Source organism: Carassius carassius, chromosome 31 (genome assembly GCF_963082965.1).
Source record: "Carassius carassius chromosome 31, fCarCar2.1, whole genome shotgun sequence".
Classification (NCBI taxonomy): Eukaryota; Metazoa; Chordata; class Actinopteri; order Cypriniformes; family Cyprinidae; genus Carassius; species Carassius carassius.
In genome coordinates, this window is record NC_081785.1 from 8,908,968 (window position 1) to 8,931,421 (window position 22,454).

The window sequence follows — 22,454 nt, forward strand, 5'->3', positions numbered from 1 at the left end:
CTGGTGAGTTCAGTCATAAATTATTTCTGGTGATTCTTCAGTGACCTTTTGACATTTACTATAATGGATGTGCTACTCACTCCATGCAATACTTGCTTCCTGTTTATCGCCGAATTGCTTAATTTGGGTTTTAAACTAACTGAATGCTTCAAACCTTTGATTATATGGATTCTCGCCAGAGAAAGGAGAAGAAATAGAGTACGAGGGAGAGACAGAGTGAATTTAAGGATGATGGCCCATTCCACCAGGATGATTCATCATGCGGGGCACCTCTAGGGTTATGTTGCTTTACTTTTTGAAAATATAAACACACATTTACCACTTATATTACACTTAGTCTGTTTCTGTAATATATATATATATATATATATATATATATATATATATATATATATATATATAATGTTATGAGCTTACACAAGCCTAGTCTGACTTATGCTTTATATAAATGAATGTACTGACTGTAAAATATGAACTTTAGAGAGTTGCTGTAATGCACTTCCTTGCTGTATCACTCTATAGCTATAAGACTAAATCTGAAAGAAGTATATCATTTATACATATTGTTGGCTAGTGTGTTGGCTCAGTAACTTAAATGCCCATCTTTATTTCATTCCAAGCAAAGAGAGAACTCAATTTAGCAGTTTGTTATCCTAAACATAGTCACAGCCAGATGGCACACCCACGGAACGCCCACAGTCCACTCACTGACCGTCTGATGCATATTGAACATAAAACTGAAATGTACTTTCACAACCTTGCAAGCTACTATCTAATTGGATGCCTTTGTGCAGCTTTAACTCAGTCCGCAAGCAAAATTATGTTTACAAGTTAATGGATTCAGCAAGTGCTTTAGGGATAAAAAAACACTGGCAAGTCAAGTAACATTTATATGGCACTTACAAATCAGCTTCACAGTAATAAACAGGAAAATAACAATCTACCGGTTTTTTGCAAAGTCCATTGAGTATGAAACAATTTCAGCTGTAAAATAGGTCTACAGAAGACAGGGGTAAGTTTAGTATAATTAATATTAAGAAACTAAAATAGTTATATTTAAATATTTAAGTTAAATGTGGAGTGTCACACAGGTAATTTTGGGGAATCAGTTTACAGTTTTTGACTGTAAATTATATGATTGAATTGTTCTTTGTACAGTTAACTGCTTTTTACTGTAAAATTACATAAAATTTCTGGTTAGATATTTTCCTTTTTTACCTATATATATTATATGGGAAGGTACTAGTAATCTATAAAAACAAATTCTGTAGTGTCTGTACAATATCTTACAGGTAAAATTACAGTGCAAGCATTACATGATGGCAATGGTAAACTAAATGAAAAAATGTACATGATCATGTATTTACACATATTTACACAAATACACACACATACGTGTTTGTTTTTGTGAAAAGAGGGACATCCCATAGTCGTAATGGTTTTTATACTGTACAAACTGTATATTCTATGGCCCTACACCAACCCTACACCTAACCCTAACCCTCACAGGAAACTTTGTGCATTTTTACTTTCTCAAAAAAAAACCTCATTCTGTATGGTTTATAAGTGTTTTGAAAAATGGGGACATGGGTTATGTCCTCATAAGTCACCCTCTCCTTGTAATACCTGTGTCATACCCATGTCAATATACAAAGTTGTGTCCTGATATGTCACAAAAACATGCACACACACACACACACACACACTGGGAAACAGGGAAACATTGGCCTTCCCCATGCCCCCTTCCACCAATAAAGGGTATTTATAGCACCTGCTCTCGGCAGTGAATAGGTATTATTAACAGGCACAGAATTGGATCAGATTAAATCCTAATATGATTTTACTTGAAGTGTCAAGGCCCCTGAAGCTCAGTTCTGCACTCAGTCTTTCATGCCTATTTGGAGCAGAAACATAAATATTGTACAGCGGTATCAATGGAGGGAAGACAGCCTCTGAGAGAGTTCACTTCTCCCCCTTCTCTCTTCTGGTCATCAGTGCCAGGAGCTTTGGTCTGCTGCCCTCTTTAATGATTCATGGAACATTAGCCAGTCACTATCCCAAGATAGGACGAGGCAGATGGCATTCTCTGGTCAAAGAGGTTGAATTGTTTGGGTTCAGAATAGCATGTCCTACTGAGAAAAGGGAGAACAAAGTGTGCTGTCTGTCGAGTTTGTTTTCTAAAATTGTTACTACAATCATAATGTGTGATTGCTGAAAATTTCATATTCAATTTTCATATTCAAGCACATTTCTGCTAAGCACAGAGCGTTTAATTATGTTACACTTCACTGTGAAAGATCAGATTCACTATTGTCTTCATTTTATCCAAGGGTTTTCCAGCTGGGGTCAAACTTTGTAATTATGGAAGCTTGTTTTTGCCATGCAATAAAAATATAAACTTTTTTTTGTTAGATATATAGTAAGAATTGCAAGATATAAACATATCCTTGGCGGACCTCCCCTGAGGAGGGACATTCTCTCCAATATGGGCACAATCTAGCACCCACGCCCAGATCTCTGGAACCTCTGTGTTTTGTCCCTAGACGTGACAAGGAGGAACTCAGAGGTCTGTCACCTGCAGTGGTGCATATCATTATGCAGGCTAGATCTGAAATGGCACATTGTGTACATGTGTACATGGCCTCTATTGCAGCTAACTATGCCCAGAGGTTGAATCCTTTGTCTGCTTCGGATGTGAGCAGAAGGGGAATGCTGTCTCCAAACAAAGGATGTCCCACTGGATTGTCGATGTGATCCTTACGGCCTATCAGACCAGAGGCTTACCATGTCCACTGGGAGTGAGGGCACACTCAACCAGGGATGTTTCTGCTTCATCAGCTTTAGCCAAGTGTACCTCATTAGTGGACATTTGCAGAGCTGCAGGTTGGGCTACACCTAATGTATTTGCCAGATCCCTCATTCTGCAAATTGGACCAGTTTCATCCAGAGTTTTGAGCACTAGCTCTTTAACTCCGGTGGTTGGTAGGGTATATAGCTTGCATTTAGTGCCTTCCCCTTTCTGAGGTCATAATGTGGGCTTATTTAGTCCAGTCTAGTTCATTCTTAAGAACCCTGGACTACCCTTCCATCACTCAAGCACTCAAGATTTGTTTGAGCCCCTTCAGTCAGTTGGACTTATTGCCCTCTCTATGAAGATGGCCTTTCTGACTGTGCTCACTTCTCTCTCCGTTAACAAATCAAGCCTAGAATTTGGACCGGCAGACTCTCACGTTTCCTGGACTCCAGCCTGGATATGTGCCCAAGGTTCTCACCACTCCTTTTAGAGATCAGGTGTTAACCTTGCTAGCCATCCCCCCTCAGGAGGGGGACCCAGACCTGTCTCTGTTGTGGCTGGTTCAAGCCCTATGCATCTATTTGGAACACACACAGAGTTTCAGACTGTCTGAACAGCTCATTGTCTGCTTCGGAGGTCAGCACAAGGGGAATGTTGTCTCCAAACAAAGGATCTACCACAGGACTGTGGAAGCGATCCTTACGGTCTATCAGGCCAGAGACTTACCATGCCCACTGAGAGTGAGGGCACACTCAACCAGGGGTGTTGCTACTTTGTCAGCTTTAGCAAATGGTACCTCATTAGGAGACATTTTTAGAGCTGCAGGTTGGGCTACACCTAATGCATTTGCCAGATTCTCCATGCTGCAAATGGAACCAGTTTCATCCAGAGTTTTGAGCACTAGCTCTTTAACTCAGGTGGTTGGTAGAGTGTAGAGCTTACATTTAGTGCCTTCTCCTCTCTGAGGTGATAATGTGTGCTTATTGAATCAGTCCTTCTTATGAACCCTGGACTACCCTTTCATCATTCAAGCACAAAAACTGATCTCTCATAATGGATTAGTGCTCCAAACTGTATGCTGTGGCTCCTTTGGCAGCCCCATATGTGTATTAATCCACTTCTCTATTCCGAATAGGATTCAGTGTTTCCCCTAGGTAGACAGTTGATCTTGTTTATGTGTCTGGTACAGAAACCTTTGATATGTAGTACTCACTTTTAGTAAGTCCATAGGATGTATCTCGACATGTTACCTCCCATTTGGGTAGACTGTGGTCTCTGTAGTGTTTTTTCCCCACTTGAGAAAATGAAAACTTCCCCAACATTGCAACAAGGACTTTTCAACCACTATTTATTCTTGTATTAATCAGAATTTGAAATGGCTTCAGCTGGAGGTGACCTCTGCTTTATATGGATCTTGGAGAGTGAGATCATAAGTCTTGGACGTTGTGGAGGTGAGGTGCATTTGGTCATCATGGCACACTGGACTTGTCAACATCTGTGCCCCCATGGACTCGTAACATGGTTCAGCAGCTGTGACATTTAGTAAACCCCTAGTGTTGGAATTTCGGCACAAGGTTGAAGTGACCGACTGAAAGGAAACATCTCTGTTGTGTATGGTAACCTTCATATCCTGATGGTGGGGTAGGAGATGTTGTGTCCCTTATGACACAACTCTGAACTGCTTCTGAGGGTTGAGATGCTTCTCGAAACCTAAGAACAAAATGATTGAACAAATGCCATGCTGATCTATAAATAGAGGATGTCTGGATACCAGAATGTCTGGTGCGTGGCCAGCTAGGACAATTTTGCTCAGCAATTTCATTGGCCTTTTCTCAATAATGCCAGAGGTGCCTAGGCTCCCAAGTGTGACCCTTAGTATCGGAACTTCAACACAACATCTCCGTTCCCTATATCAGGGAATGAGGGGTACTATACAGTACAAGATGTTCTTTGGCAAACAAAAGGTTTGAAGAACCCTGGTTTAATGAGTGAAGTTCTGACTAAACTACAAAAATACAAAAAGATTAGTAAAAACATAACAAAGAGAAGAAAAAAACAATGTTAAAATATATTGTGAAATATTTTGTTATAGGTAAAACCTTGATTTTACAGAAAATTAAAGCTGCCTTCCATAACCTGCATTCGGGGTGGAGAAAAATAAAAGAATAGAATGAGAGAGAGAAAAAATAAAGCAAATGAGAAAAGATTCTTAGAGTTATTTGTAGGTCACGTCTGTTCATTCACACAACGGATGCTCTATAATGAATCTCCCATCCCTCTGTTTTCAATTTGTATCTCAACTCTTTATATCTTAAGTCCCAGGTAGCAGATTTAATTAAGGATCCGGTCCAACACATTGTTTATTTATGAGATAAATTCAAGTGGCTGTTATCTGACGTTATAGGATCCTCGTGACTTCAGTTTTTTTTGCACTGCTGACATTTGCTACATATTGGATGGTAACAAAGAACAGGCTATTGATTAACTGGAAAGAGGTACTTGGATCTATTGTTGTACTGTGTGCATATCTGGGACATAAAAGGTCTAGGAAGAGGTGTCCTGAGATTCCCATCAAGCACACAATAGTGTTTCAACATTGCACTGTCAGGAAACACAACGGTTGAACACATGACCACAGAGCTGTTATTTATAGCGAAGTTAAAAACGTATAAAAATGTAAAAATAAATATAAAGCAATTTGAATAAGAATGTGAAATATACCATTGTATTAGGTTGCAATCATCTTAATAAAGATGGTTCAATCTATTTTTTTCCTTCATAACAGAGAAGTGTTTAGTCACATATAGGCTGCTGAATGAAGCACCTGAGGGAACGTCTCTTCTCTCATCTCTGTTGTTTAATTACACTTCTTTTCTTCTGCACTACTGATCTTTTCAGTGTGGATTACATGAACAGTTCTCCCCAGCTTCCCTGCTCTGGTGCCACACACGCTGCACAGCATAACAAAATAAAGCCTTCCATCACGCTGACAGTCTGAAATCAACAGCAAACCACATGCCTCTTGTTTCAAACGTTGAGACACAAACATCTTCTTCAAACTGCAAAACAAATCTACCAGACAGAACATGAGCCTGTCATCATACATATGCATGCTGGAGTATCAAAGTGAGGAATAAAGGGGCATTTAAAAAGGCTATTCCAGCAAAAGTTCACATAACATCACTCATAAGCACACCTGTCTGCCAGATGGGTTCCAAATTACACAATATGTCACTAATAATAACAGCAGTATTATTTATGCCCTTGTATTTATCTGCTTAGGAAACCGCAAGTAACATTTTAATTAGAAAAGTTCAGGCTTTAATGACCTACAGCAATAATAAATACCAAGTGTTACAATTTATAGTGTCACATGGCCTTGTAGTGACAAATAATAATAATTAAGTCATTGATTTAGTAAGGTTTTGCATGTTAACTTAAAATAGTCTAATAGGATATCTTGTCAGTTATTGTGGACTTTGAAGATGTTTTTTGGCATGTCTCCATAAAAGTGCACAATAAAGGGGAATGTCAATGCAAATAGATTGCATTGCATCACAAAGTGATTTGTCAAGCCTGAAAGTAATTTTGGAAACTGAAAATAAATTATGAATGAATGAAAAATTATTGACTGAATGGCAGGAATTAACCTGTTAGCGTTCCACTGTACCGCCCACAGTACATTGCATGTTTTAACTCTTTGTTAACTTCGTGACATACAGCTCAAAAAATAAATAAAAAGAAGCTAAACATGTTCTGTCTTTGGACAGCTCAGATTCTTGTGATTCAAATGTTGCAAACCCTTTTAAGATACAATCAACACAGGTACAAAGCAGGTACAATCAGTGTCTTTGTCAGAGCGCCATTGTGCTTTCCAGCTAATAGCTCCCAGCAATAGTCATCTGCAGGCATCTGTTTACAAAAAAAGTAGGCTGAATGTTTTTTTTATCTTTTTCAGTGTGTTCAAAGTTCTATTAATCAATACCAGTAATAGATTACTGTAATATACTTGCAGTGATTCTGAGGTTTGAGGAGTGTCGTCTTTCAAAAGAGACCAAAAGCATGCATACTCCAAATGATTCAAGAACAGCATGCAGTTTACTTTGGGTATGCCTATTTTAGGAATTTTGGGCACATTTTACAGCAATGCTTAGGGGTTAATCTGATTTGGGCTGTGCACTGGCTGCTGAGAGAGCACATAGATGTATACTGCTTGATTGCAAATTAATTTCTTTTGAGATTCTGGTATGCAGTTGTTTTATTAATAATTACATTCATCAGGAAAATAATAATAAAAAAAATTATTGCTGAATGGAATGCATTATATTCAGCACCCTATAACTCAATTTGTTTTTCCAGATTCCATACAGTACTTCCTACTGACCAGTCAGCCTTGTTTACTCAAACTTGTCAAATGTTTTCCAGCACTACAGTGATAGATGGTGTGGTGTGCTGCGCACAGAACCAGTTTTTGCAAACCTGCTAGTGCATTGATATTAAAGGGATAGTTCACCCCAAAACAAAATACATATGAGGATATTTTGAACAACACTGTTTCAACTGTTTTTACCCATACAGTCAGTTTTACTATATGTGCAAACAAAACAGCATTTTTCACAGTAGCTTCTTTTGTGCTAGATTTGGAACAAGATCACTTTAGGGTAAACTGTCTCTGTCATTAAGGATGAATGTAATTTATGTATCTTTGTCTATTTTACCATTCTCTTCAGGGAGAGACATTTTCATATGCTCTCTAGTGTTGGGAAGGGAACTGGAGCATCTGAGGTTTTTCATATGAAATTAATTGAACTGTCATTCTCTAGGCTTTTTCTGGGTTGTGTTTGTCAGACATCATATCACATCCTTCTACCCAGAGCCTTCAATCATAATGTCAGTCGTTTTATTTTCAGTTCGTTTGCAGGACATTTAATCAGCACAGTCAGGAAACAAGAAAACAGAAAAAATGTATGCATTAACATTGAAGACATGCAACAAATGATACATGTCACAGATTTGAAATGATTATTTAGGAGTTTTTGCTGTTCTCTAAAGGGGAACTACTATACTGTAGTTCACCCAAAAATGTAACTTATTTGCAACTGTTCTGACAATGTATTCCTAGAAGCAAAATAAATAAACGAAAAACAGGCAAACTAAATACTAAGTTTTCATATCAACTTTTTGCTCAGTTTATTATGCTTATTAAATTGATTAAATATTTTATTTAAATAAAAGTATTTTGACCTCTGAGAGTATGAGTGAGAGTAAAACAGAGATGTGACAACACTTTGAATACAGAGATGTCACAGCACTTTGAATAGGTGACTTCAATGAATATATAACCAAGTGCATTAAGCAAAGATTATTCAGTTTGATCTAATAAGTATTTATTAATATAACTGACTGATGCCATTTCAGACTCGTCTCCACCTAGCTTCATTATCCATCTCTATTGGCTGCTGCATTCGTTCATTTCCTCTCACTTGTACTGACTGTGGAATAGATTTTATCCCTGCGTGTTTTCCATCTATTGACACTGCACAAATGGTATGTGTACTTGTTAGTCTATATGTGTGTGTGTTTGAGCTTGTGTGTATTAGAGGAGAATTTAGATTAAATCGGAAAAAGATGATAGCGAGCGTTTTGCTTTCTGTGCTTTTTTTGAGCTTGAGAGCTGGATTGTAATTTCACAAACAGATTCACCCACATATAAATAATTTTTTAAATAAAATCCTCTGACCTCTGTCCATGGATGGGTGGATAGATACTTACATCAGACTTTAAAACGTTAAATTCCATTGCCTTGTATACAATTATTAAACCATTTGGCATCTGAATGGATGGATACATAGACTCATATTTATTGTAATTATATTAAAAACTATATTCTTTCTTGAAAAATGTGATTGTGCTATGAAAATGTAACATTTCTGGATATTTTATATTTACTGTACTGTAGTGACATCCATACTTTTTAAAGTGTTGCTTAATTGTCCAGATACTTTTATGGCCACTGTACTGTATATGCAAAGGCATCCACAATAATATTGTAACGTGCCCCTACTGCTACTTTGCCGTTCCTCCTGTAAGTATCAGATTTTCTCTCTGTGGTATATTTTGGGCTCCAACTTGAGCTACTACTTTATCCCCAAAATTCTTGGCATTCCCTTCCATCCACCCAGATCCATTACTGCATACTCTGATCAGTTAGTCATGGCATTGACTGGCACGGACAGCGCAGCCACTGTGCTCGGAGGCAGTGTTCCTGACAGCCATGCAACCCTCTTTATATGATTATGGAAATGGTTGAGGGAGGTGGTATAGAGAGATGTATGGGAAAGATGTTCTGCAGCACTCTCATAAAGGAACATCATAGCATCTTTGCGTTTTCCATCGACCAACCTTACACTGCAACATTGCCTCAGTCAGTGGTCAAAAGTACATACTTATGGCTTTAAAATTAAGTAAAAAAAAATTATATATAATAAACTGAAACTAGAACACGACAGCTAAACTAAAATTAACAATGATATGGTGACAAAGACAAATTGATCAGCTTTAAATAAACAACATCAGAAGCATCAATAGGCACATACTTTGTAGAGCTCCTCAAGTGTCATTTTGATTGACAGGTATAATGATGGAGCTTCTTAGTAACGAATCATTAAGCGGTGGACTGCTGTGGCATTCCCGCAGTGTGTGCTCATTTCAACAACTAATGCGTCCTCTCTCTGTCCCGGACTGCTCCTCTACATCAGTCAGATCTGTAATGAAAACATGCTCACAGATGCCTCACCTCTCCACACTTAGAGCTGGGTTTTGTTATTCTGAAATATATTTAAAGTGACAGCACATGTCAGCCCAACTCAGTGCTAAAGTCATCAGAAATTTAACGCTCATGATTAAAATAGACACCCACGCTAACAGCGATGGAGGTCCTCTTTGCTATGGTTTACCTCAAACTCATATTTTCGACACAGGTAGCAAGACCTCACTTATTGCTGATCTGTCACTGGAATGTCATTTAAGGTCAGCGTACAAATACAAACACTCCCAGAGTCTATTTTCCATAGCAACACAGATCAATGACACCTGCCTTCATCTCCATGGGAACACACATGTCCTGCTTTGACTACCTTCCCTCTCTTTATCTTTCATCACTCTCCCTATTTCTCTGTCTCTCACTCTCTCTATTTGAGCATTATACAAACCATTTATTTCCCGAAAAAAAATAGGAAATTATCAATAATTTATTAACCCTCACATTTATTTATTAGTTCAGCATGGATTAATGTGGTATGTGTGGGCTAAACAAATATATTTTTTAGGTTTTCAGAAGCCTTGCTCTAGAATTTCCAACCCTGCACATTCAGCAATAACAAGTCATTAGGTCTGCATTGAGGAGAAATGTTTTGTTGTAAATGTTTGTGTTTTGTTTCCCAACTTGACATTTGTAGGAAGAGATAGGTAGGAAGCACCCTTGAGTTTAATATAAACACACCATTAAAAGGAAAATAATAATTAAAACATACTTGTCCATTATTTATCAAAAATGAAGCCATTAGTTTTACCAAACACGAACAAACCAGAATCTCCACTGGATACAGAAAACTGTCTCAGGTTACGTATGTAACCATAGTTCCCTGAGTAGGGAACGAGACACTACGTCCTCTAGGGGCCGCTTTGGGGAACACCTCGTCGTGACCCATGTCTGAAGCATACATTGAAAAAACACCAACTTGTTGGCCGGCGACAGCCTCCGACGTCACTACCGGCGCGACTATAAATAAGCACCGGGAGAGCACGTCATTATCTTCTTCATCTGAAGCTTGCGTCCGAAGCATGGCAGGGAGCTAGAGGACGCAGTGTCTCGTTCCCTACTCAGGGAACTATGGTTACATACGTAACCTGAGACAGTTCCCTTTCAAGGGAACTTCGAACTGCATCCTCTAGGGGCCGCTTTGGGGAACAGTATACCCACGCCGCCATGCTGAGGGGAGTGCAGGCCACAATCATGGCGAGCACTAAGTACCAGCTCTACCATTTCCATGGGAGTTGCCCCTGGGACGTTAGACGGCTATCTGTGACAGTACCCCTTATGGCCAAAAGGCCTAAGCTACATACCCAACTTAATTGTTAGGGCCTCGGCCCAGGGTAGAGCTGAAGGCTTGGAATCAGGAAAGATTCCTTTAAAGGGATACGGCTAAGAACCTAGCATTTCTACCAAGTCTTGCCTGTCACACAGGGGCTACCGCTAGCTTATGCATAAGCTTGCTGAAAGAGCTGTCTTGACAGTTCTCTAGTAGCAACAGGGATACCGAGGATACATAGGTGGAGTGGCGCCCAAGATGAACGGGGCTTTTACCAACTCAAGAAAGGGCACAAAGCAACCGCGCGAAGCCCTCACCATATAGGATTTTAGAAAGAACGCAGAATACTAGCGTGCGAACTTACCACAGTGTGGATTTCAGAAAGTGTGCAAAGACTTGTGCACACTTACCATAACATGGATTTTCAAATACTGTTCTAAGGAGGGGCTCTCGTGGCACTCTGATAGAGCAGCTCACAGATGGAATGTTGCATCTCAAAACAGTATGATTGAGAGTCATCAACTCGATCTATGGAAACAATACTGGAGCGCTTTGGGGAAAATAACAGAGAACTCAGTCTCATATGAGAGGAGAACTCCGAGCTCAGAGTAGCGCGCTCATAGGCGACCCTTTTTTGGAAAAAGGGGAGTGCTGCTAAGTTACCACGAGAATCACCCAAATAGCCCCTCATGTTGAGGGAAGCAATGCTTGAGGTGTATAAACAAATACACACTGGCTGAATGGAGCCCAAAGAACCAAGGTCTAATCATCTCAAGAAAGGGAACGAAGCGGAGCGCGTAACCCTTATCGTACAAGATTTCAGAAAGTTTGCAGAGTCTTGCGTGCAAACTTACCACTTGTGGATTTTTAGAAAGTGCGCAAAGTGTTCACGTGCACACTGACCACCATGTGGTTTTGAGAAAGTACACAAAGCTTAGCATGTGTACTTAAAGGTTCCTAAGCATCGCAGAGGCGCTGAATCTCACGGAAGAGGCAAGCTCAATTTTACAAACCTCGGGCGAGGGGAGCATCACCTGAGGCAGCATATACAAGAAGACTTCTGTAACTGCCACCTCCACTTCCCGCTAGATGCGACAGCACCCCTAAGCGGCCAGGAAACCCCTCGGGGTGACCTGGCCGGACATCCATGAAATTCCCTGCAGTGCTGTGCCAGGCCTGATGATCAAGGAGGGTCCCTCAGAAACCTGTGATCTCAGCAGCCTAATACCGGAACATGAAGCCGGATGGCTGGTGCTGGCAAGTGTTTAGTAAACACTGTAACTGAGCACTGCAAAAGGAAACTCACAGAGTTTATTAGTAGACACGTAACCACCAGCAATTAAATACACATAAGTATATACAGAGAGGGTTACATTTACTCACCCACCCTCCTGCGCTGGAGCACCGCTCAAGGGGCGCCTCCTTTTAGTCTGGACCATCAGTCAGGTGGTTGCTATGAACATTGAACCATAAAAACATTATAGGTCCAGCATAGGAGACTGTTATGCAAGAGGTTTCCACCTAACCTCGATCAGGTGGAGAGCTGGTGGTTACAGGGGAATTAGGAAGGGGAGGATAAAAGCAGAAGTTAACCCTCTGAAGTCGATTAACGCATATACGCGTCATGAGGCTATTTTTTCCTGATAACCTCTTAGACTCAAGAGGGTTAAATATCCCCAAAGGCAATGAGTAGATACCTCAGTATCACTCCGATTCGGATTGAACGTTGCCTCGTCTAGATCATACCCCTTAGGTTCTGCTTACCTCATCGTGACCCCTGCCCGCAGGTGGGGGAGGAGCGTGAGTTGCGACACTAGCCTTCTGTGCCCGTCTTTGAACCTCAGATCGAGACAGGCCAGGACCCCTATGTTGTTCGGGCTCAGACCTGGACCTTCGCAGAACGAAGGATCTGAAAGCAGCAGAGTGCGCCTTCGTCTCCCTGAACTTCTCAAATCGCCGTCTCAACGGAAATACCGAAAAGCTCAGAAGGCGAAACCTGAGCATCGAGAAGAAAGCATTTTCTTTCCTCCTGATGTCTGCCAGGTTCATCCACAGATGTCTCTCCGCTGCCACCATGGCCACCATAGTCCGGCCCATGGCAGAGGCGGCCTGCTTGGTAGCACGGAGAGAGATCCGTGGTGCGGCGCAGCTCAGCTATCTGATCAGAAAAAGGCCCCTGCCTCTATCCAGGTCTCATAGCAGATCTGTCTGATATGCTTGAAGCACCAGCATTGTGTGTAATAAAGCCACAGCCTGACCTGCTACTGCGTATGCCTTGCCATTTAAGCGAGATGATTTTCTGAAGGGGCTTAAATGGCAAGGATGGAGATTAAGAGAGGATGTTTCCCCTGCAGAAAGAAAAAATTTTCACAGATAAAAATTATTTATAAATTATTTATAAAATATTTTGCTCTTTCTACAGGGGGCATTCCCTCATAGCCGCTTTCGCGCATCACCTCGATGCCGGCAGATTACTTTCATGCCGAAACCGATGGATGCAAGAAGAAAACGGCCTCTTTCATTTCTTTTTAATCTCTTTATGGAGATCATGCAGAAATAAAGGGCTCACCTGAACTGGAGGGTTATGGTCAAAAGGTAATTTTTCCTCAATAACCTCCAACAGCTCTACATATAGGAGAATTGAGAAGGCTCAGCCTCAGCTTTTTTCACCATCCTCAAATATATCCTGCTTTTCCTGGGTAAAAACCCAGCAGAGCACTAACCTCAGTATCAGAAAGTGTTAAAGATATAACATCACCCTCCTGAGGCTCTCTCTCTCGTCCGCCACCCTTCTATCTTTTTTTTTTTTTTTTTAACGAGCGCAAAAGGGAAAGTTTCCGTCTTTAAACCATTCAGACACATCCACCTGTATTCTCACGAGCTCATTCTCTTCCACGCCTCAACGCGGACAGGTCCTGAACCGCGGGAAGCAGATGGCTGCCTTTTTTCCTCCTTTTCTTTCAGAAGAGAGACGAACGAGAGCGGAGCTTTTTCCATTGAATAAACGCTCACAATGCACGCAGATTGCCTCCTCAAAGACATCGCGTGCGTGCTCTTCACCCAAACAAATGACGCAAAGATCGCGTGTGTCATCGAGTGTCAAATAACGCCGACACGGATGCACACATCGTCTAAACGCTTGCTAGTTGTCGCCATGATAAGATCACCCTTACCGGTTCTTTCAGATGCCTGCTTCAAACAAAACAGTCAGTGAAGATGAAGAAGATAATGACGTGCTCTCCCGGTGCTTATTTATAGTCGCGCCGGTAGTGACGTCGGAGGCTGTCGCCGGCCAACAAGTTGGTGTTTTTTCAATGTATGCTTCAGACACAGGTCACGACGAGGTGTTCCCCAAAGCGGCCCCTAGAGGACGCAGTTCGAAGTTCCCTACTACTACTATTACTACTACTATTATTATTATTATTAATTATAAGATAAATTAACATGAATATAGTATGATATAGATTTTTTTATTTTATAATTATAATTTTTGTCTAATTAATTTTATATATTTGTGATATGTAAACCAATAAAAAAAAAAATATATATATATATATATATATATATACTGCAATAATATTTCACAATATTCAAGATTTTTATTCAAGAAGTTTATTTGTATATTATGATACAAATCATTGCAAAACAACTTTACAGAAAATGAAGTTTCTACAATATCTAGTAGTAGCAGCTTATCAGTGGTGACTGTCGGTTTATGTGCATATGGCAGAAATTTTCTGAAAAATCAATTAATGATATAAAAAATCAATTAATGAATAAATGCAGCATAAGAAACTTATTTAGTAACTACTTACTTATTTAGGCCTTGATTAGTCCCCGTAAATCTTCCCTACCTTTCCATTTTCACATCAGTTGTTTTGATCATTGATCTTTGCTCTGATTTCTGCTTTAATATTAAAGTTTTAATCTTGCAACATCATCATCATCATCAACATTTATTGGCCAGGTTTGCATAACATACAAGGAATTTTCTGCCGGTATGAGGTGCCAACCCCCACAATAGAAATAAAAACAATTATGAAATTTGGTAGTTCTTGTTTGAACCAGACTATAACGCCTTCCAGAAGATAAAAGTCTGAAAAGATTGAATGCAGTATGTAAAGGATCATGGACAATCCTCAGAGTCCATTTCTTAACCCGTGAAAAGTGCAGATCTTGAAGGGTAGGTAGATCAGTCCCAATAATGCGTTCTTCCATTTTCACTACTCTCTGAAGCCTAAATTATCCCTCTGAGTAGCAGAGCTGTACCAAACAGTAAATGGAGAACACAGGACAGATTCAATCATAGTCCTGTAGAATTTGCACATAGTTCCACTAGACAGATTTCCATTTACATATGTATAATTTCCAAGAACAACAAAAAACAGTAAGTAAGAAAGACAAAGAGAGATTAGGACAGAGAGGGAGAAAGAAGGAGTGGAGGTTGTCAAATAAAAAATGTATCTATTAGCTTGCAACTGGACTACTGTGTTCTTAATTAGGCATGTCCTGAGGCTATCATGTCTGAATGGATTATGCCCTAACTTCTCCAAAACACACAAACACATACTGTACATACCCTCACCCACCATATGCCACACTGTCTGTGTGATCTTCCTGCCATCCTTTCTCTGATGCTTATCCAAACCCCATCACAGAGTTATTGGCATGTGTGAGAGACAGAAACAGAGTACTACCACCATCCTCTGCCTCCTAGACTCAAATAAATGAACCGTCTTTGAGTATTTATGGTTTATTACTATTTTTTTGTCTTGCAGGAATAGACCTTGCTGTTATCTAAGCTGCTGTTTGAGCGTTTGTGACCTTGACAACCAAATCTGCACTGTTTGTGCTGGTGCACTGTCAACCCTGCTGCCGCTGTGTCATTTGTGGCAGCTAAATTGAAGGAATGCTCTAATCGTCTCCCACACGTCTTGCCCCTTGCCACGTGTGCGGGAAGCCTCGGGCGCCCAGCCCACTCATTCCACTGTCTGTCTTCCTGCCCACAAACATCCAATATAAACAATGACCTGAAGCCACACGGCATCTGCTGCATGAAAGATGTTGATTTTATTGGAAAAACACAGCTCTTTTGGGTTATTGTCCATTTCATGAGAGCAGTATGATGAAGACCACATACTATAACTCACATCGATGGGATTCACTTCATATGTGAAGAAAACACAACTAACGCAACACACAAAAATGGGCCACAGGCATGGGATACTCAACGGCCTGGATGAAAAATTGGAGTACTCCAAAAACAAGCCAGCATTTTTACACCCTAGCAACAGGTGGACGAGTGTACTGACTGTCAAAGAGAACAACAGAGCACAACATCAAGCATGGAGCCTGTGGACACTCGGGTCTGTACGGAAAATCAAAATCTTAAGCTTCCTTTTCGGACTTATTGTCACCGTTCTCATCATGGCATCCTACATCTTGACGAGGGAACAGAAAGGGCTCTATTTGACGGCATCCCCATATCACCTTACTGTAGAGTCTCATCCGGCACAGCTGCCCCCTAATCTTTCCTTCACTACAGACTACACAGTTGTAAGAGAGGTGGTGAGGAGTATTGTGGCCAAAGTGGATTTCAGTCAAAGAAAAGTGCCTGACCTGAGAGAAGTGAGAGAGAAAGAGCCAGACGTATGTGGATTTAAATTATATTGCTAACAACACAAAACATATTTAATTTTTTTAACAGTTAAAAACATTATATACATAAAAAATGGCATATTTGATTGTTTCCGTGAATTTTAAGATTAAGATCATTATCTAGAATTACATATGATCAGTCATTACATTAGTCTGTAATGTTTTACATGTTTTACAGAATAGAACTTCAATATTGGTGATAGTGCCATATAATTTTTATTTATTTATTTTTATAAAAATGGATGGCTAAAATAATTTACATAAAGAGTATGTCAGTAATTCTACTCACCAGGGTTGTGCAAAATTCATAATAGAAGAATTTGCTACCTTTCGATTCATGAGTTTAACTTGAATGACAGGAAATTATAATGGGTTTTACAGTTCAACAATTACAATAGCTATTCAACAGGTAAAGGCATTGTCAAAAATAAAGTGTTCTTTCACCCTGGTCCACAACATTAATACAAAATAAATACAAAGAAGCACATACTCTTCCTTCAAAAGTTTGGGTGGGCAAAATTTTTAAATGCAAGAAATTTTGCAGTATGCTCACCACACCTGCATTTATTTGATAAATATTAAAATTGTTAACATTTTGAAATCGTATTACAATTTAAATTTTCAAATAACGGGTTTCTATTTTAATATATTTTAAAATATATTTTATTCCTATATTGGTATAATGTTATTTAAGTTCAGCATTTATTTAAAATATACATATTTTGTAATATTATAAATCTTTGTCACTTTTAATCAATTTTATGCATCCTTTTTAAATACAATGATTAATTTCTAAAATAAATAATACATCTTACTGACCCCCAAACTTTGTTCATAAACTTTGTACATACTACAAGCTACTGTACACTCTGTCACGTCTGTCAAGACTTCTGGTCTTTATTATCCACAGATATTCTCTGCAATTCCTCACAAATATCTTCCCCATCTCAAGAACCCCTGCTGGTATGAAGAATTCTTTGGGAATATCACCGCTGATCCATATGGGAAAAACCTGTATGCTCTTTATTCAAAGCGCTTCCAAGCAATATACGACTACCTGTGCAGAGCATTTCCGGCTCACCTTCATCAGCATGCAGGTAGACTGTATCGCCTGCGCTGTCTGCCCTTCTTTTATATCATCGGCCAGCCCAAGTGTGGCACCACAGATCTCTACGACCGGTTACGGCTGCATCCGGAGGTCCATTTCACCACTATGAAGGAACCACACTGGTGGACACGAAAGAGATTTGGTGAGTTCCGCGTAAGAGATAAATCACAGGGTTTAAAATGTGAATTCATGATGCTTGATGTTCTTCTTTTGAAAGTTGGCAAAATGTTCATTACTCCCCTTTTCTTGTAATGCAAAGCATCTGCTTAATGTTAGACAGATCACTGAGTTTTATTACACTCAGTTTTATTCCTCAAATTTAACAGCTACAGAACAGCTGCCATGCAATTCTGTTTGCTATTTTACAACTGAAATAAATGTACTCTGTTTTCCCCTGGTTTAAGGTATCATCAGGCTGAGTAACGGTTTCCATAAGCCCTATCCACTGAATGACTACCTGGATCTTTTTGACCAAGCAGCAAATCAGATTCGAGATCATTTGACAAGCAACTCCTCCAAAAGCCTCAAAAAAGTTAACATCATAATCGGTAAGCTTTTTTTTTTTCAGTTGTATTTTATGTGTGGTTTTGTCAGCCAAACTTCTTTGACCTCTTTGAAGGAAATGTAAATTTTTTTGTGATGATGAAAGAGCTCAAATTAAATACACATCATCTAGACTTTCTAATTAGATGTGCCAGATGCTGTGGTCAAGGTCTGTCCTCTTGCTATGACTCATAACAATAAATAATATTAGAAATTTCAGTCTTTGTCTACTGAGGCCTAAGAAATTAAATCAACTAAATCAAAAACAAAAAACAACCCAGCCATAAATAATCACTAATGTCATTAATCTGATTTACACTATCCTCAATTAAAATATAAAAATTGTTAGGATCAAGCATGATTGTAAACTTTTACTAATATTTTAATAAACATTTTATGATTGACAGGTGAGGCAAGTGCATCTACAATGTGGGACAATAATGCTTGGGTCCATTTCTACGACAACGGAACGGACGTGGAACCTCCTTTCCTGGTCCAAGACTTCATTCATGCTGTCCAACCAGATGCCAGATTCATTGTGATGCTCCGAGACCCAGTAGAGAGGTACTACTCAAATAATATTCAAATAAGATATAATGATGATTTATTATTATGGTTCAGATATCATGTGAGAGATGCTTTTTAGATTGTCCTCTTACCTCTTGTACTGTGTGTGTGTATTTGCGTGTGAGAGAGCAGGCTTTACTCAGACTATCTGTACTTTGGCATGGCTAATAAATCTGTGGAGGACTTTCATGAGCGAGTATCAGAGTCGTTGGACCTGTTTGAGGGCTGCTTAGCCGAGAGGTCCATCCGCTCCTGCATTTACAATACCACCCTCAACAACCTGATGCCTGTGAGTGCAGTATGAATCATGATCATATCAAATGTGAATATTTAATTTGCTGTTGCTATCTGAAAGGAAAAGTACACCCAAAAAAGAAAATTCCATTATCATTTATTCAAATCTTATGTCATTCTGAACCTGTGTGATTTAAAAACAGATGTTAGGTGATCTAGTAATGATGCATTGAAAGTGAATGGGGACCAAGTGCTGTCAAGTTGCAAAAACGATTCTTTCAATTCATTAAAATGTTATAAGATCTTCTAAACGTTAGATGTAATTGGTTCAGCCACCAGGTGCAGTCGTGTAGATAAGATATACCCACCAGAGTATGAACTGTTCTGGCTGTTTCCCAAAGCTGTGCAGCTAGTAGATGATCTTCACCTCTGGAGAAAGCTGTTGGAAGCTGAAATGAAATCAATTTTACAGAAATCTAAATGTGTTGTGAAGTATACATTGTTTTGCTGCTCTGACATGGAGATTAAAGTCATGAATGTTTGATTTATGGCTTTGAAGCTGTTTAATCTAGTTGATGAACCAGCAAAAGTCTGGATTGCAGAATCATTGCTGCTTAGTCTGGTAAACTGGATGTAATATAATACAAATAGAGGCTTTTGTACCGTCCAGAAATGAAATGAATTTTATTAAATGAACTGAATTTGAACTGAGGTAACAGAATGCAGTATTGTTATTTTGATATAATTAAATCAAATGTCATTTTGTGAACCATAGTATGCCATTTAGCATACATACCTGTACCATAATTCTCAGATTTTATCTAGCCTATACTCTTCAAAATGGAGCCAAACATCAACATATAATCAATAAATGTAAATATTTATTGGTTCAAAGTTATCTGAGAACAATGTGGTGGACATTTTTTTTAAATTTGATGGTTGTAAAAATGTTTTCTACATTTCAATAAATAAATAAAATTTGTCAAAATTATTTATATATTATAATTTGTACAAAACTTCTGAATGAGAGGAACTGTTTTCTTGGAATGATAATACAGTACTTTAAATAGATATTATACCAGATGTTTACATCAGAAGTTAGTTTTTAAATATGGTATAGTCATCATATTTTATAGCAGTGCATAAAATTCTGTTATAAATCTGAAAAAAAAAAAAAAATACAAAAATAATAAATACACTGCTAAATGTTATATTGGTCCTTTGGATCCCTCTGTTGGTGAACACATGAAATGAATGCATTATTTTAAGATGTTCTGTGCTTCTCAACCAGGGAATCGAGAGCAACTTCCAGGAGGCCAAAATAGTTTTATTATTATTATTATTATTATTATTTATTTATTTATATATAAAATACAACATTTTTAAAAGTTTTCACAATTTCATCAGAAATACCAGAAAAAGCTTAGCCAATACTGAATACTGATGCTATGCAGTGTTAGGTCTATGCTAGGTACTTTCTGAATCTCTTTAGAATGAGGTTGCTTGTCAATGACCACCTTGTGCTGTTTAAAAATGTCTGTTATTAATGACAAAGAGGGTGGCACTGTGGTTCTCTGTTTTCGTAGGTGAGGCTTCAGGTGGGTCTATATGTAATATACCTACTGGACTGGCTGAGTGTTTTCAGTAGAGAGCAGATACTCATCCTTCGACTTGAGGATCATGCTGCCAACCGGAAAATCACTATGCGAAGAGTCTTTGAATTCCTACAGTTGGGTAAGTTAGTTTCATGCTTCCGCATACATGTTACAATAATGTGTGTCTGTTTGTTTAACCTCTCATCTCTTGAAAAATGTGTTATTTTGTGCAAATAAGTGCACACATCTGTTATATTACTGATCAAGTTTGTGCTCCATCAACTCTACAGGACCTCTTACTCTGCAGAAGGAAGCAGACATCACAAAGAGCCCTGCCTCCAATACCAGGCGACCAGCCAATCGAAATCTTGGCCCAATGCTGCCTATAACAAAGGAGATCCTGCAGAGTTTCTATGAGCCTTTTAACCAGCGGCTGGCCCAAGTGCTAAGGGACCCTGCCTTTTTGTGGACGTAGCCCTGAGGAAGAGGGAATGAACAGACATGTATTATTGAAATAGATAAAAGTGACACAAATTAAACTTAGATTTAAATCTAAATTAGATTTGTTAGGCCAATGCTGGGTGGCTGGTATCACCTTTGGCCAGAATTCCAAGTTATATTCAGTTATAGTCAATTATATAGTGATACCACTGACTTTATTTTTTATAGTTTTTTCGTTGGTTATTTGGTGCTGGACATGTTCATTATTGCACTTTGATACTGTGAGAGTATTTGGTCATAATGACCACTGAGAAATTAATAAACAATTTATTTATTTGTTATAAGGACCTGGAAGCCAAGGTGTTTCAACAAAATGAAAGGATACAGAAACAGAAAAGATGGCAGTAAAAAAAATAACATACATTCAAAAAAACTAATAATCTAAAAATGTTTTGGATTTTAGCTCTAAGAATGTGAGAGGGCCCAGTGTTGCCGGCAAATCAGACATGGACATATAATACAAAGGACAATATAATGGGTTGTGTAAAAAGAGCACAAAAGCCATCCTGGACACTGAAGCGAGTGAATGAATCCTGATGTCACTATAGTCTACTTGTAATGATTTAATCTGTTATTCTGACTGTACAGAGATATGGGCAAGAGTAGATTAATTCCAATTTAATACAACTTTGATATCTTCTGACAGAATTGTAATGAATATATATTTTTCTCTCTCTAAAACTCTATAATAGTGATGGTAAGTAAAAAATAAACAGATAAATAGATTTTAAAAATTATTTTTATATTTGAATAGGTATCTCAATAAGTCACTGATAATATACATGTATAATATATATATATACACACACACACACACACACACATTACAGCAGAACTGTTTCCAACACTCATAATAAATCATATTAGAATGATTTCTAAAGGATCATGTGATAGACCGGATGTCACATGTGACACTGAAGAATGGAGTAATGATGCTGAAAATTCAGCTTTGCATCACAGAAATAAATGATAATTTAAAGTATAATAAATTGAAAACAAATTATTTTAAATTGTAATAATATATCGCAATATTACATTTTTTCTGTATTTTTGATCAAATAAATGCAGGCTTGATGAGCAGAAGAAACTTCTTTCAAAAACATTAAAAATAGTAATGTTTCCAAACTTTTGGCCTGTACTGTATCCCCCCAAAACTGCACAACTGTAGAGTAAAACATGATAATGACAACAAAAAGTGATAATAAAAAATGCGTCTTAAAACTGACATGATTGTACAAAATCACAGTCTGGGGACTCAGAACTCAGAACAACTGCTAACATTAAGTTTAAGGTAAAAATAACTGCCATGAAATTATAGTATCTTACTCCTATGCAATAAATTGTTCTTTCACTACATCTCTTTA

The 22,454-nt window shown here is 38.5% G+C and overlaps 1 protein-coding gene across 1 annotated transcript in view; it reads left to right on the top strand.

Moving 5' to 3' along the window:
- The window catches only part of LOC132111477 (carbohydrate sulfotransferase 15-like), a 33,946-nt gene extending 12,517 nt beyond the window's left edge, over positions 1-21,429 (top strand). The window contains exons 2-8 of the mRNA XM_059518815.1: positions 15,663-16,533; positions 17,453-17,792; positions 18,055-18,198; positions 18,601-18,757; positions 18,893-19,049; positions 20,581-20,728; positions 20,880-21,429. Of these exons, the coding sequence (XP_059374798.1) occupies positions 16,039-16,533; positions 17,453-17,792; positions 18,055-18,198; positions 18,601-18,757; positions 18,893-19,049; positions 20,581-20,728; positions 20,880-21,064 (1,626 nt within the window). The 5' untranslated portion in view covers positions 15,663-16,038 and the 3' untranslated portion in view covers positions 21,065-21,429. The remainder of the gene's footprint in view (positions 1-15,662; positions 16,534-17,452; positions 17,793-18,054; positions 18,199-18,600; positions 18,758-18,892; positions 19,050-20,580; positions 20,729-20,879) is intronic.
- Positions 21,430-22,454: the final 1,025 nt, after the last annotated feature.